Source organism: Labrus bergylta, chromosome 17, assembly GCF_963930695.1.
Source record: "Labrus bergylta chromosome 17, fLabBer1.1, whole genome shotgun sequence".
NCBI classification, from domain to species: Eukaryota; Metazoa; Chordata; class Actinopteri; order Labriformes; family Labridae; genus Labrus; species Labrus bergylta.
This window is the reverse complement of record NC_089211.1, coordinates 24421073-24436273: the sequence shown is the minus strand read 5'-3', so window position 1 is coordinate 24436273 and position 15201 is coordinate 24421073. Positions and strand designations below refer to the sequence as shown.

At 41.4% G+C, this 15201-nt stretch overlaps 1 protein-coding gene across 3 annotated transcripts; it reads right to left on the bottom strand.

Moving 5' to 3' along the window:
- Positions 1–509: 509 nt before the first annotated feature.
- Positions 510–13970, bottom strand: dab2 (DAB adaptor protein 2). Of its 3 annotated transcripts, none has more exons than XM_020654561.3 (15): positions 13754–13970; positions 10002–10303; positions 9761–9900; positions 8571–8669; positions 8356–8487; positions 6956–7039; positions 6678–6704; positions 6516–6563; positions 6342–6404; positions 3850–4485; positions 2194–2323; positions 1411–2028; positions 1116–1294; positions 939–1025; positions 510–851 (listed from the first exon to the last, which is right to left on the bottom strand). In XM_020654561.3, exons 2-14 carry the CDS (start codon positions 10144–10146, stop codon positions 957–959), a joined length of 2370 nt encoding a protein of 789 aa, XP_020510217.2. In that variant the 5' UTR covers positions 10147–10303; positions 13754–13970; the 3' UTR covers positions 510–851; positions 939–956. The 3 variants fall into 3 exon arrangements, with proteins under 3 accessions (XP_020510217.2, XP_020510218.2, XP_020510219.2); XM_020654562.3 differs by lacking the exon at positions 13754–13970 and adding an exon at positions 11684–11809; XM_020654563.3 differs by lacking the exon at positions 3850–4485 and having other exon boundaries at positions 13754–13967.
- Positions 13971–15201: the final 1231 nt, after the last annotated feature.

The following is a 15201-nucleotide window of genomic DNA, read 5'->3' as shown; positions in this document are numbered from 1 at the left end:
GCAGCATTTTTCATACTGATTAATTACTCTTTAATTTAATTTGTGTCTATTTATTTAGGATGATGTAATTTAACACAGTTTCAAATAAAAAACATGAAACTGATGTGCTGCACAGAGTTCACATTTATCGCTAATTTCAAACTCTCGCGTTCCTAGTTAGGCCTTTGTGTAAAAAGTGTAGAAAATATAGCCTAAAACATTAATAAAATACAAACAATACTTAAGGATACATTAAAATACATTTACCACAAAACAAAAAATATATATAAACCAATGATTATTAGAAACTTAAATTACAAGTGCTAATCTTTTATGACTACATTTTGCTAATACAATTGCTTCTTTTAAAAGTTTATACACTTATAGGGAAGTTTGTTACAAATTTAAGGCCATTTGTTCCCTTCACCCAAGTAGTAACTTACATATACATCAATGTTGCAATGCATTTGCTTCTGTGTGTGACCAAAATGGTATACCAGCATGCGACATAAGACGATGAACGATCAGCATTATGATTTAATTTCTTTTATTTCATAACACAGACAGCATCAGCAGTGAACCTCTTTGGACACCCCTTCTCTAATACACCACATTTCTTTCTTCAGCAGATCATGACATTTACATTTAGTTCCTCGATCGGTGGTCTTTGGAAATAAGAGAACTACTGATTGGACAGGAGAAAAAAAAAAACATTTGAGGTGAAGGTGTAGAGGACGGGCAGGGCAGGGCAGGTCAGGGATGAGATTTAGAGGAGTTCATCATTCGGATCGTCTTGCACACATTGTAGCTATTTGTCCTGAAGATGTTGTTTCATGTGAAGAACTCCTTTCCCTCCAATAATGCCATTTCAACTGTAAAGGCAGGGAGAACAAAAAAAGGTGAAAATAGTGTTTATCCTGAAGCATTCAGTATAAAATGAAGATAAAAAACAAACCTACTTGAGTACAAAGTTGTGGTCAAGCAAAGGGATTTCCAAAAGGATCCCCAAAATCTGCTGTCGAACCAGAGGTCAGAGCGGCAGGCTGCTGTAGGATAAAGAATAAAAAGGCCAAAATTATGTTTGATTGTAACTGTGGTATTTGCAAAAAAATATGCACATTTTTTCATCTCTGTACCATAGCTACAGGTGGCCCTCCAAAAGGACCGGAATCAGGGGCCCCGAATGCTTGATCAAACATGTCCTGATTGAGTCCTTTTCCCTGGGCTGGAGCTGAATTGTTTGCGACGGGAGCAGAAGAGAAGGCGGCTTCAAAGCCGGAGTTGAAACTCGGAGCTGGGGCTGCTTTGGGAGCATCTACAGAAGCACATTAGAAAGAAGAAGAAGAACAGTAAAATAGTGACATTTCTGATAGTCATGAGTGTGACAACTTGCAGATTTTTAACTTCATGCACTGCAGCAACTTGGTTTACCATTAACAGCTGGTATTTGATTGATATCAAAGTCGTCATGATCTGCAGAATCCTGAGGCAGCCCCACTTTACTGGAGAAGTACTGATCGAACGCCCCGGCCTCGTTGCCGCCAGCTGAGATGGAACCCAGCTCCCCTTTCCGCGCTGGGATGGCGGGAGGCTTGGCAATCTGGAAGTCCTTGAACATGTCCTTTCCGGTCTTCTTCTCTCTGTCGCCGAGCGGGTCCAAAGATGTGAAGGCACTGTTCTCCACCTTTGGAGGGGCGTCCTTCGCAGGCGGTCTCGGAGGTGGGCGCGACGGACCGTGCTGGTCGCCCATACCGGGATATGCGCCAGGCTGGAAAGGGTTGGTCATGGCAGGTTGACCCCAACCGGGCGGGGAGGTCGGTGGGAAGATGTGGGGTGGAGACAAAGGTGCGGAATACTGAGTGTGCATGGGCTGGCCCCAGGCTGTGGGAGGAATGGGTAGACCTCCAAAGGCAGACGGCTGCGGGTAGGCGGGTCTAGGGCCTGGAGCTGTCATTCCTGGCATGGGGAACATGGAGGGTGCATTTGGGGTGGCTCCCCACATGCCTGCAGCAGGGATAGTCGTAGCTGGAGGACCGAGCTGAAGATTTCCTGAATGTAAAAAAACCCAAATATTTCTATTAAATTGTTTTTGTTTTTTTATTGGGACTCGTATGGAGTACTTGAACCGTTTTCCACACACTACAATATATGAAAAAGGTACTACAAATGTACAGCCAAGACAAACACAGCTGCAACATCGCCCTCATGTCTCACCCAGAGCGGCGATGGAGGATGGAGTGGAACCGGCTGGCGTGCTGTTGAAAAGGTCGCTGGAAGCAGGCGAGCCTTCAGGTTGACTCGGAGCAGCAAACAGCTCTGCTCCAAACAGGTCGCTCGCTGTGGACTAATGATGGAAATTAAACAAAAATGTTAGGTCTTTTACTTTGCATCACATTTCTATCACTTTAAAAACAATAGACTGTATTTAAGAAGTCGCAATGCTGGCAATTTGTTTTTTGTAACCAGAAGTTACTTTGCCTCGGTCCTGATTGAGGTTTCTGTAGTGGTAACTTGGAAATCCCAAGGAAGATACTCCTTACACACATTTTCAAGACAGCTTTTTTTTTTTAAGTCATACTGGGGGGGAATTGTTTTCCAGATCACTGGAAGTTTAAGCGTGACATTCCTTGTAAATACTGCGGTGCAGTTACCACCAACTCTTAGCAGACATTTACACAATTTACACACTTTTTGTGAGTAGATTTTAGTGCCTGTGTTCGTGAATAAGACCTTCTTTTGCATGAGGCTCATTGGCTTCAAAAATGTGCCAATTTTGTCCCTAAATGAACGAAGACTGGCTCATTCAATGATTCTTCAAATAATGATTTGAAGGGTTGTGTTCAGATATTTCAGTTTAAGAAAATGTATAAGAACAAAGTTATCAGACTGTATGAAATTGGCAGTTAGTGTGTTTTCCTTCTTATTTCTGAGGAAGTGAAGACTGAATTGTCAGATTTGTTTTATGTTGGCATGGCTTTCATTCATTGATTGTTATTGGACAGACCTTCCAGACATTTATTGTTGCTTTTTGAGTAATATTTATTCTTCTCCCTGCTTCTTTCCGTACATGGGATAAAATGTGAATTGTTTTTTTCTTTTTCTGTTGTGTGTTTTGACATGTACGGAACAAATAAAAAAATTAAATTAAATTTAACTAGGTTAACTTGTCTCATATGTGTAGGTAATAGGGGCGCATAAGCTGCTCAATTTGTTCATGAATCAAGCCCATTGTCTAATTTTGCAGCCATACGAGTCGCCTCCTACTGGCCATTTGAAAGAAGTCATGATTAAGGCATTCCTGCGATTTTTAAACCTTTAAAACCTTCAGGCAGCGTAAAAATTCTTAAACACAGTCTCTGGTGAACATTTTCTAAACTACAAGGAAATTAAGATCAAACCGACTTCATCATCAACATACTTTAACTATGAAATCAGAGATAAAAACACAGAAGTATTTACCTTGACAATGATACATACTGCATGCATGCTTTTGACACTTACCAGTGCTTTTTATCACCGAAGCATGAATGTTAGAGGACACATTAAGAGCAGAAATAAGAAGTACAGGTCATTGTTGAGCAGCACATTCAAAGGATGGTGTTTCCAAGCCAGACAGAGAAGCAATGTGACAACGAGTGCATGCATGCAGACAGACAGAACATATCCAAACATCGAGCCCTTTCACTGCAGTCCTGAATTATTTCACCAAATGCAAACCTCCTGAAAGACACCGATGCACAACCCTGAATGCTCCAAAAACGTGAGGCGTTAGCAAACATCTGTCGCTTTGGAAAATATGCATTAACCTCTTTTTTTTTTTTTTTTTTTGCAGGCATCACACATGCAACTCTACTAGCTACAAAATTTCACCTTTGCACTTCTTCGACCTCGTCCAGCCTTAGAGCTCTGCGGGGGCGGGCTTATGACTACAGAGTCCTTGCTATGAGTCACTTGGGGCAGTGGATGAAGAGTTATGCCATTAGAGACGGGGGACGTTTGCAAAGAGGAGTCGAAAAATGGGTTTTTGGTCGAGAGAACTGGAGCAGTGTCATTCCCGTCCATCATGGTTATCGTGCTGGCCTGAGATATTTGGCCCCCTAGTGGCCACTGTCCGTTATTGAGAGCGAGGATGACGTTCTTACTGGATAAGCCGTTTATCTGCCGACTGAGGTGTTCGGCATCTCCGTTCAAACCGCCGTTAATAAATGTCTTGTAAGTGTTGCCAGCATTGTTGTTGTTAAGGAAATTAGAGGCGGCGAGGCGGGAGAATTCTGAATTATCGGGCGCCGACAGTGAAGGCGCTTTGGAAAGGGGGTCGTCTCTGAAAGGGTCAGTGTCTGGCGTTGGAAAGTAGCCAAAAGTCGAGGAAAAGGGATTCACTGTGTAGGGAGACGGCCCGAGGTCGAGGTCAGGGGCGCAGGAAGTGACAAAGGAGTTTCCCTTTATGCAATTCTGATTGCTGTCAACTTCAGCGGAAAAATCCAGCAAGAGAATATCATTAGAGTCCTGGTTAAACATGAGAGGGGACAGTGGGAGAGAAAAAGATACAGAGACTCATGATCAGTTCTGCAGAGAGACAAAACACATGTGTTACAACACAATTACAAAATGAATCATATGGTGTGAACAGACATGACGGTTTAAAGCTGCTACCTGTGGAAAATTAACCATAACAAATATCCTGATATTAAAGGGATAGTTTGTTTTTTTTAAAGTGGTCTTGTATGAGGAACTTGTCTTAAAGTAGTGCTTTCTACATTTAGTAAATATAGCATACACTTACAGGGTCATTGGGATTTTTTTATGCCTCTATTTTATTGATTGGAGAGTGGACAGAGTTGGAAATCGCAGTGAGAGCAAGTGGGGAATGACATGCAGAAAAGGAGCCATAGGTCGGATTTGAACCTAGGCCGCCCGCTTGGATGGCTGTGGCCTCCATACATGGGATGTGTGCACTAACCACTAGGCTACTGCCCACCCCCAGGTTTTTTTTCTTTTTTTTTAGGATTTATTTTTGGGCTTTTTGTGCCTTTAATGGAGAGACAGGACAGTGGATAAAGTTCCAAATCAGGGAGAGAGCGAGTGGGGAATGACAGGCGGGAAAAGGACCCACAGGTCAGATTCAAACCCGGGCTGCCTGCTTTGAGCGCTATGGCCTCCATACATGGGATGCGTGCACTAATCACTAGGCTACTAGCGCCCCCTGGGTCATTGTTTTTTTTTAAGGTCAGTTCTCCTTAAAAAAAAAGCTAAGCTAACACTGAACCCGTCTGCAGTGATGTGTAGTCTAGCTTCTGTGCCAGCACTCCAGCCAGTTCATGATAATTGAGATTCCCTGCAGGTGATACAGATGTCATCTACGAGTTCCTCATACGATCCCACAAAACAAACAAAAAAAATCCCTTCAAAGCTCCTGTAAGGAACTTTTGCTTTCATGTTGAATTTGGCGCCCCCCTGTGGACAGACAGTGCCTCTTAGCTCTTTGCTGCTCTTGCCCTACCTGTAACTCCTGATTTCTTTTAACAGTGAAATGCATCACTTTTTGAGAATATTTGCTGTTAAAGATGTAACAACTTGTGTAACTGCCGTCATCCGTTTTGGTTCTGATAGTTTTCTTTGCTTTTTTAATCCAAATAAAAGCATTAATATTCATTTCAGTCTGTTTCAAAACCAGCTAAAACTCCAAACAGGAGCTTGAAAGTCCATGGAGTTCATAGTCCAGCTTTAAAAAAAAAATTAAGGAGTTACGACACATGACTCGTCTCGGACAACAAGCAACAGAAATATGCTAAAGTCAGCACTAACTGGTTAAGACAGTAAAGTGAGGCACTACCACCACAGGGCCACTAGATGTCGCCAAAGTCCCCAACAAATAAAAAAACATCTCCACTTGTAGCAGCTTTAAAAGTTTGGTGAACAACAATGAGATTGGTAAACGTGAAGCTCAAACTCAACTCTGAAATGATCCGGTTTCTGTTTAAATCTTTCATCTTCAATTTCATAAAATTTCATGAACGGCGACCTTTTCAGGTTTGAGTTTGAAATGTGGAATGGTCTTGTGAGCTGCTGAGATTATTCAGTTGAGCCTCTTTCTTTTTTTTTTTTTTAAAACACAAAATCTGTTCTTCGAAGCATGTTTTTTTGAAAAGGAGCAGAATTAAGCACAACATACATTTATATAAATGACCACTTACTGGAGTATTGCTACCTTCTGTTTCCAATAATTCTGGATAAAAGTCTTCCTTCAGCTACAGTATGCACTTTAAGTATGATACTGTACATGCCCAGCTACACTGCACTGACGAAGTATAATTTCCCAATGTTGGCCACATAAAGGGAACATTTCATGGCACCACACTTACATTGGGAGCCCGGATGTCTGGAGGGGTCGACATGTCTCCAAAGAGGTTAAGCTGCTCCACCGGCTGCACGTCACAGAAAAGAAACAAAAACACACTGTATTTATTCAGCTCCTATAAATCACTGTTCGTTTGTTTAATGTTACGCTGCAAACACAACGGAGCAGAAACTCTTACTTGGGCCGGTTTGACTTCATCCATTCTCAGCAAGGCGTCACTTCCATTCTGGAAAAAACACAGACAGAGAGAGAGAGGCCGAGTGTTCAGGAAGTAGTTAAAAAAAAAAAAAAAAAAAAGGAGCTCATTGGGGGGAGAGAAGAAGTGCTTCCAAGTTCTTACCTCAACTACAGCGCTGCCATTTTCTCCCTGTAAACAGAGGTAGACTGTGAGTGATTATACTTATTTTCTTAATTCACCGAGGGCGTGTGTCATTTCACATAATTTCAAAAGGAATGTCTGACGCTGTGATTCATCGAGAGAACACAGAGAGGCAGTGTTGACACTCACACGGGGTTGTATTCTGCCAGTTCTCCAATTCGACCACATCAAGAAAGAAAAACATTCACACTGTCCCAACTTTTTTTTTCTCACGGTGTGGGATGAGTCTGAACAGTTACCTTCTGTGAAGCCTCTGCCTCTTTCTTCCTGATGTTGAAGATGACCTGGAACAGATCCTTCAGATCGATGACCAGCGGCTCCGCCTGGTGTGGAGGAAGAGTTTTGTCACAATGCACAGAATTTTAAAATGTCAAACAATAATCAGCACCTGTCTCGAAACCATGGCAACAAGAGCTGAAGCCCTAGGCACCCGTTTTTGGGTACTGTCATGTTTTTAATTAACCAAAAAGTGCAAGCAAACTCCTGCACACTGTCTGAATTGCAAAATGTCTCCATCTATTCACAAGAGGAACATAATTGTATTACCCAAATGGCCTTAAAAACATCAGTATTTGCCGACCTCTGACCTCTGAATGCACCTCATCATCCTTGTCAACAAAAACAGAGTCAATGTCCTCGCTACACTCAACAATGGTGGTCAAAATCTGTCCGCCTCCCCTGGTATGCAGCTCACCTGCCTTTGTTTACATGTTCCTCTACTTGTACCTTCACCACACACCATAGTGAGTATGCCACCTACTGTGACAACAAGGAATTACAACAGAGAACACACACACATATTGAACACACAAGAAATGGCTCTAGCAGGCGTGCGAGTTGAGCGACAGGTGGATGTGTTGTTGCTGTTTGCCAGGAGGCTTAAGGCCTGTTACTTGATTTATATTTAAGGTATTTCCAATATGGTGCCCGCCATATTTAAACTTCATAACACCTCCCCAGAAACCAATGGATGATGTCACTGAGACCACGTCCATCTATTGGCTGAACACACCCCCTGGTTGAAAGGTTATTCTGGTATTGACTCATCAGTGTTTGGTTTGTGGTTTTTCCAGTCTTGAAGCCTGGAGTTCAAGGTTTTTTGCCCACACCATCTTGTTCCTCCAGAGCCCAAAGGTGGCCATATTTGGGCAAAAGGTTGATACCAAATTCCTACACCGCCCTACAAGCCCACCACCACCATTTCTGATTAAGTAAATCTTAAACTTTGCTGTGATATCTTTGTTTTGGATGACAGAGCTTCTGGGGGAAAAGCGTCAATTACAAAGAAGCCACAGCCTAACGCAGACCCTTTTTTGTCGTCTGTTATACTCAAGAGGCGGAGCTTATTTTACAGTGTTATCATCGTTGTGTTTTGAAGAAGACTTGAGACTAGAGACTGAGACAATAAACTCATCAGAAAAATGTTTACTGTAGAAATAAACAAAGTGAGAAGTGGGGTAGTTTTCTGCCACTAAACTTCCACTGTCAACCAGAGGGGTCGCCCCCTGCTGGTCATTTAAAGAATGCAGGCTTCTACATTGGCTTCACCTTCAGAGCTAGGAGGCTACATCCACATTTTATACACGGCTTGTGGTCTTGTTGCAATCAGAGTGTGAATGTGTGAGCTTTGCCCACTTACCTGCTGTGCAGTCTTTATGGCAAAGAACTGATGCTGCCCCTCGGCGCCGCACACATACCCAAACGCCCTGTTATCTGTCACATCTCTGGCGATGAAGGAGATCTTATTCACCACGTGCTCATGCTCGATCACCTGAAGGACAAACGTTTTATTATCAAGCCGATCTAAATCTCACTGAATCTTCACAGTGTGTTGTAGAAATAGAAGGGACTCACTCCTGATCTCTCATCGATGATCTTGATGCCCGACATGGAAATGTTGACCCAGATCCTCTGTTTGTGTTTGCCCTGAGACCGAGCAGCTACGGCCATTCCCTGGGGTAAAAAGAGAGATAACGCAACGTGGTCTTTTTCTGACGCCCGTAAATACCGCTGAACATAACATGACCTTCGGTTTTACTTCGGTCTGTACAAAATGTTGCTCTCGCTGGGGAGGACAAATCTACAACAAAATATTGAAAAACAACACTCCAAAAACATCAACCTTAGCAAATGTATTTGTGTAATTTCTTGTCAAAAGTATCTCATGACACTTAATATAAACTTATAGAAGACTTCAACCTGACAAGTCCAGAATTACATCTTATTCCAAGCTATTAAAAACAATGTCCTTGCTACACTCAACAATGGTGGTCAAAATCTGTCCGCTATTAAAAACAAAACATAAATGCCTGACTTTATTTGAATGATGTTATGTTTACTTGTAAAAGGTCAAATATGCAAAATCCACTTCACCATGTTCCTCTAACTCTAATATGTGTTCTTAGTCTGTCGACAAACCCCCCAATCATGAGAAAAGTCCATCCTCTCCGTCTTCTGCCTGCTCCACTTTTCAGATAATGTGTGCTCAAACAGGCCGTTTGGAGATTTTCCCTTCATGACATCACAAAGGGCAGTAGCCCCTCCCCCAGGCGGGTGACACTCCGACAGCTAGGTGTTTGTTCTGCCCTCTGAGTCTGCCTTCTCACCGTAAACAATAGGACATGGAGCGAGAAAGCACAGAGTACACCCAAGCCCTTCCAGAGAGGGGGCGTGGTCAGACACAGCTCATTTACATATTTAAAGGTACAGACACAGAAACAGCCTGATCTGAGCAGGGCTGAAATAGAGGGGTTCATAGACATGATCAAATACAGGATCAGAGTGGATTTAGAACAAGAAACTTCACACACATGTTTTGAGGAGCTCTGAGACTTATTTACACTGAAGAAGAGGAGGAGGATATGTGACTTTTAAGTGTCTTGAAATAAGATGTAAGAACTATTTTGGATGGTATCAGAAGTAATTCAGGTCGTATGTTTTCCTTTTTATAGCTTGAAATAAGATTTGTATCTCGACTGGTCAGGTGAAAGTGTCCGCTTATAATATTTCATGACAATAAAGATGGCAAAAGTTGCATGTTGCACCTTCAGTTTCATCATGGAGTCCTGGGACATCTTGTCTCCTCGGGCCTCTTGGACGTCATCAATGCCGATCAGCTTGGCTTTGTACCTCACGCCATCGCCTTGAAACCTGCCCAGCAGGTACTCGTCTGTCTTCTCTGCCACTGAAAAGAAGAATCAAACAAAGTCAGATTTTTTACAAGATCAGAAACGGAACATTCTGACTTTTAATAATCAGTCGTGTTGATGAATCGTCATCCCTTACCTTTCTTCTTCTCTTTCTTGAACGGGACTTTGGATGCGGCTGTCGCGGGGGAAGCAGGAGGGGTGTTTGGCGTCGAGGCTGCGGTCGGGGATGCGACGCTCGGATCGGTAGGGACGGCGCTGCTGATCTCCACCTCTGCAGACATGATGGGGTGTGGGAATGAGCCTCACAGGATGAGCAGACGGTCAGACGGTCAAAACAGACGGCAGCTCCGTGTTCAGGGTGGGGGGGGGGGGGGTTGGCAGCGAGGTCAACCGAACAGATGACTCTCAACACCCACACATGCTTTTCTTCTTATTTGTCTGCAGCAGAAGAAAAAAAAAAGTGAAGTGCGTTTGAGGAGAGAGAAAAAGAAGAAGTTGAAACACTCTTCTCCAGTAAAAACTGCAAACCAGAATTGGGATTGTAAAGAGAGATAATTAAACACCACTTGAAGGTCAAGTAAGGAGGTGGGAAAAGATGTTTTTGCACATCATAAACATCGTACAACTTTAACAATCCACATTAAGGATTTACAGCCATAAAGCCCTCTTCAGATAGAGAAGCATAACCAGACACATGACCTATGAAACATGATGGTCTCATAAGGACACACACACACACACACACACACACACACTTTAACGGGGCTTCACACATGCTGCGTCAGATGTTCAGCCTTGTAAAGGAGTAAATCATCCAAGACAAAGACAATCCTGCACACAGCCAAATTACATCCTGTTCCCCTCATTGAGCTAGGTATTTAGGACAGATACTAAGATAAATAAGAACCCAAACAGAAAATCAAGGGTCCTTGGGGTTTTGGATTGTTGCCCGGACAACAGAAGCAACTAGAAGATGTCACTTTGTTCTTCCATAGAGTCACAATAAAAGTAACAAACCTCTACCTGTTTCGATACCATGGCAACAAAACCTGAACTCCCTAGGCAGAAATACTGAGTAATTTCTTGTTTAATTGCCAAAAAATGTGCAGGCAAGCTTCTGTGCCGTTCTGACTCTGCTCTCTCTCGTTTGCTCACAGCAGCTTTGGTTGAAATAGAGGTTTAAAGATCTGTTTTTTTTAACACTTTTAGGTACTTTTTGATATTATCTATCATCAAATAGCAGAGACTGTATTGTTTTAGAACACTTGGTATCAAAAAACCTCTGAAGTATCAGATGTTTTCACAACCTTAGAGTCTCAGAAAACACTTTAAAATCTTTAAAAACGTTCCTCACAATAGATAGGCAAAATATCAGGCAGATAACTGCTGAAGGGGAAAAAAACGTCTGCAGCCCTTAAAGTGTCACATCATGTGATTTGTCAGTCTTGTAAAAATTCCCCCAGCTCACTGTGGCTCAGAAGCAACAACACACTAGCTAAATGTATATGCATAACAACAATAAAAACCCTGAACTGTTTATATAGTAACATGCTGAAAATCTTGTCATGAGCGACTCTGCAGGAAACTCAAGGCGGTGTCATGTGACACAGAAACATCCCAGTGGAAATTCACCTCCATCTCCACAAAAAAAACGGATTCAAAGCCGATGCAGCACCACCACAAGTCTGATAAATCAAACAATCACAACACCGAGGTTATCTCCTTTACAATCCAACCAAAAACCAAGAAAAGACTCCTGCTCTAGCAAAACTCAAACACAGCTGTTTGTGTGTTTGTGTGTGTGGGGAAACAACGTACCTTCAGGTCCACTTCCAGAGGCTACACTGCACTACAACAAGCGGTGTCAAGAAAGCTGTGACGGCTGCAGGATGGACCAAAGGTTGGAAGCGGGCAAAGGTTGAGCAATTACCTGAGGTTAATCTTACGCTAGCAGAGCAGAAGATCTCGTGATGCCCAGCTGAGCAACAAAAAACTTCAGAAGGAAATGGGCAGCTTTTTGGAGTCATCATGTATCCATTACGTTGTTAATCTTTCACTCACATCCAATTAAGTAATTTTCATTTCATTTTTTCATTAATTTCGAACATGTTTTAAAAAATAAAATAAAAATCTGCATTACAAACAAAGCAAAAAGCAATCAAAGCGTACTTTCTGCAGTGGCTCTATTCTTTTTTTCTTAACCAGTTTATGTTGAAAAGGGTGTAAGGATGAAGTTAAATAACTTTATCCAGTCCTACCCCTTTTTATCTTTTTAGCTTAATAAATTAATCAAAGACTAAGCTTTTAAAAAATAAAGTTGAATAATACAGATAACGAAGTAACAAAAGCAACAGATATAATGTATTACACACATTAATGATGCAGAATAAGGGGAAAAAATATGACATTAAAGTACCGTCAATAATGAACAACAAGTATTTCAGAAGTTGTGCATCTTAAGAAAGCCAAAACACAAACACACCATGTGGTGGAGGGGGTTCCTGTATGATTCAATCTGTTGCACTGTGTTTTATATCTTAGATAGATAAAGGAAATGCCACTCAAACAGGTTGAGATAACAGCTGGGAACCTTCAGGTCACCGAGGTTGTTTCACGTTTGTGCCAACTGGAACCTTTATTTTGACTAAATCAGAAACTGATCCTGTCTTCTTTTTTGGAAACTAAAGTGAGAAATGTTCAAGTATTTTTAAATTTCCTTTAAAGAACAGCAGCTTTTTTCAAAATGAGGGGTTGCATCACACGTGCTTCTGTGCAGCTGTAAAACAATAGAAACTTAATTTGGCCTGCTAGTACCACTTCTGAAGTCAAGGAGACAAGCAGGCTAAGCCTTTGAATGTTTGCTTTACCCCTGGTGACGTTTTAAATTCCTGCACACAGGAGACACAGAGACAAACATGCCGTTTTTTGTTTTTTTTGTTTCTGTGTGGGGAAGCGTAGAAAAACAAGATATAACTCTAAACACTTGTTGATGCCTCATTTTTACACAGTGTGAGTGTGACACATGACTGCGCTTGTCCAGTAACTAAACAGCAGTGTCAGAGTCCCACTATAGCTGCAGGAGAGGCTAATAAAAAAAGGGTGAAAAGTCAGCTGTTCATGGCAGATTTGAAGTTAAAGGATTACATTTTAACGACGCATGAATGGTAGCAGCACTTATTAGATAAGAGGATGCGAGGATGTATGTTTAGTGTCACACCACAAATAACAGAACATGAGTGTCAATTCATATTTGTCAGCAGAATAACTGCAGTGCAAGGGGCAGAAATGTCACAATCCTGGGCCGCCAGGAAACGTAAACTAGTGCACATCTGGAGGAAATCAGGGAATGACTCAGTCTGCAAGTGAATGAGATGGTGAAATACCACAGGCCCACTGTGGACACAAAGGGCATGCAAACACTTTCAGACAGAATGATTTCTATTTGCACTCAAACTAGGATTCAGATGTAAATATGTGGACAGGAAAGAGAAGTCAAGTCATACATTTCTTTAAAGATTAAAAAAAGCAAAGTTGCAAAAACAACAAAATCAAAGTTGCAACTACATGAGTGTTCTGGATGAGAAAACTTGGTGGTAAATTAAGTAAGTTTGAGACACTTTGGACAGAAATAAGAACCACAAAATGACTCACAAATGCGGCTTTCCTTTCCAAAATGTTTCTGCCTTTCCTCTCACAGTAAATGGAAAAAAACATTTGCTTTGTTTTAGACTCTCCTCAAACTTCCCCAGAGTTCAACAAGCGAAGTTAGATGACAACTTCTGTTAAACAACTCTAAAAAAATGACCACCTGAGAGCAGAAACCTGGTAGATTCTTTAATTAGCGCATGCAATGGATGTCAAAATGTTTAAAGCAAACAGTGACCCTACCTGTTTGAAAGCCCCGCAGTGAGATGTTTGAAATCCTGCAGCCTGGCGAAACACTGATTTTTGTTCCCCGTGATGCCTCCGCGGCTCGGGCACAAAGTGAGTAAAAACCAAACACACAGTTCTCGGGGAAAAAACGAGCAGGGAGTCAGATGTTTTCCGCTAAATGCCGAGGACACGGAAAGGGAGAGAGTGCTGCAGACTCCCAGTTTAACCCTTCACTGACCGGCAGACCAAACTCAATGCAGGTTTTAAACTGTTTGAGGGGCGGTCTCTTTACGTGGAAGAGAATAAAACCAGCAGGCCGGGAACCTACCTACCTACAATAAGTGGGTCATGAAAAATTGTTGTTATGTCAGAGGAAAATTGATCCTTTTATTATTATTATTTAAGAAAAAACATGAAAACACTGCTGGACTTTTAGTGACTCCACTTCAACCTCACATTTCTCATGACTACTTTTTAAGACTTTAATGAAAAGGCCTGTGGTATTATTCTTGAAAAAGTGGTTTGTTTCAAGTTAAAGCATTTTTACTTGTATTTTTTCTTGTAAAACAAACTATATCCGATATTAAAGGGGGTTTCTTGATGACTCTGTAGATAATTATCTCCTGATGGCTCTGTATCTCTTACAGATGGGCCCATTGGTTGCCAGATCTGCTAATTGTTTTGGTTCATGCTTTGCAACATTTGAGTCATTGCTAGTTAACTAGCTTCTTTCAGCTTATTGTTTTGGTTTTAGGAATTGCAACTTTCTGTTGTGTTGTGTCAAAAGAAAATTTATCTTTTTTTTTATCATTTAAGAAAAAAAAAACATGAAAACACTGCTGGACTTTTAGTGACTCCACTTCAACCTCACATTTCTCATGACTACTTTTTAAGACTTTAATGAAAAGGCCTGTGGTATTATTCTTGAAAAAGTTTTTTATTTGTATTTTTCTGGTCAAAAAAAACAAAAAAACATGTTGATTTTTATCTGAGGTCAAATATTAAAAGGGTTCTTAATGACTCTGTAGATAATTATCTCCTGATGGCTCTGTATCTCTTACAGATGGGCCCATTGGTTGCCAGATCTGCTAATTGTTTTGGTTCAGGCTTTGCAACATTTGAGTCACTGCTAGTTAATTAGCTTCTTTCAGCTAATTGTTTTGGTTTTAGGAATTGCAACTTGTGGCCTGTTAGCTTTTTTGTTTCAGCTAATTGTTTTGGTTTCACCTTTGTTATATTCTTGTCTAGTTAGCTAGTTTCCTACAGCTAATTGTTTTACGTCCAAGATTAACAACTTTCTAGTTTATTTAGCCACAAAGCTAGCTGATTTCCGCTAATTGTTTTTGGAGTGTATATTTGCAACTTTCTTGACTGTAGTTAGTTAACTTCTTCAGCCAAGTGTTTTGGCAACAACTTTCTAGTTTCTTTGGCTCGTTACGCTAGCTTCTTTAATGTTATTGTTT

Excerpts from the sequence above, each read along its gene's own strand:
- dab2 (XM_020654561.3), bottom strand. The coding sequence starts at position 10,146 with ATGTCTGCAGAGGTGGAGATCAGCAGCGCCGTCCCTACCGATCCGAGC. Across the intron at positions 7,040-8,355 it reads CCATAAAGACTGCACAGCAG|GCGGAGCCGCTGGTCATCGA; the intron begins GTAAGTGGGCAA and ends CCTCCACACCAG. Across the intron at positions 6,705-6,955 it reads AGGCAGAGGCTTCACAGAAG|GGAGAAAATGGCAGCGCTGT; the intron begins GTAACTGTTCAG and ends CTCTGTTTACAG.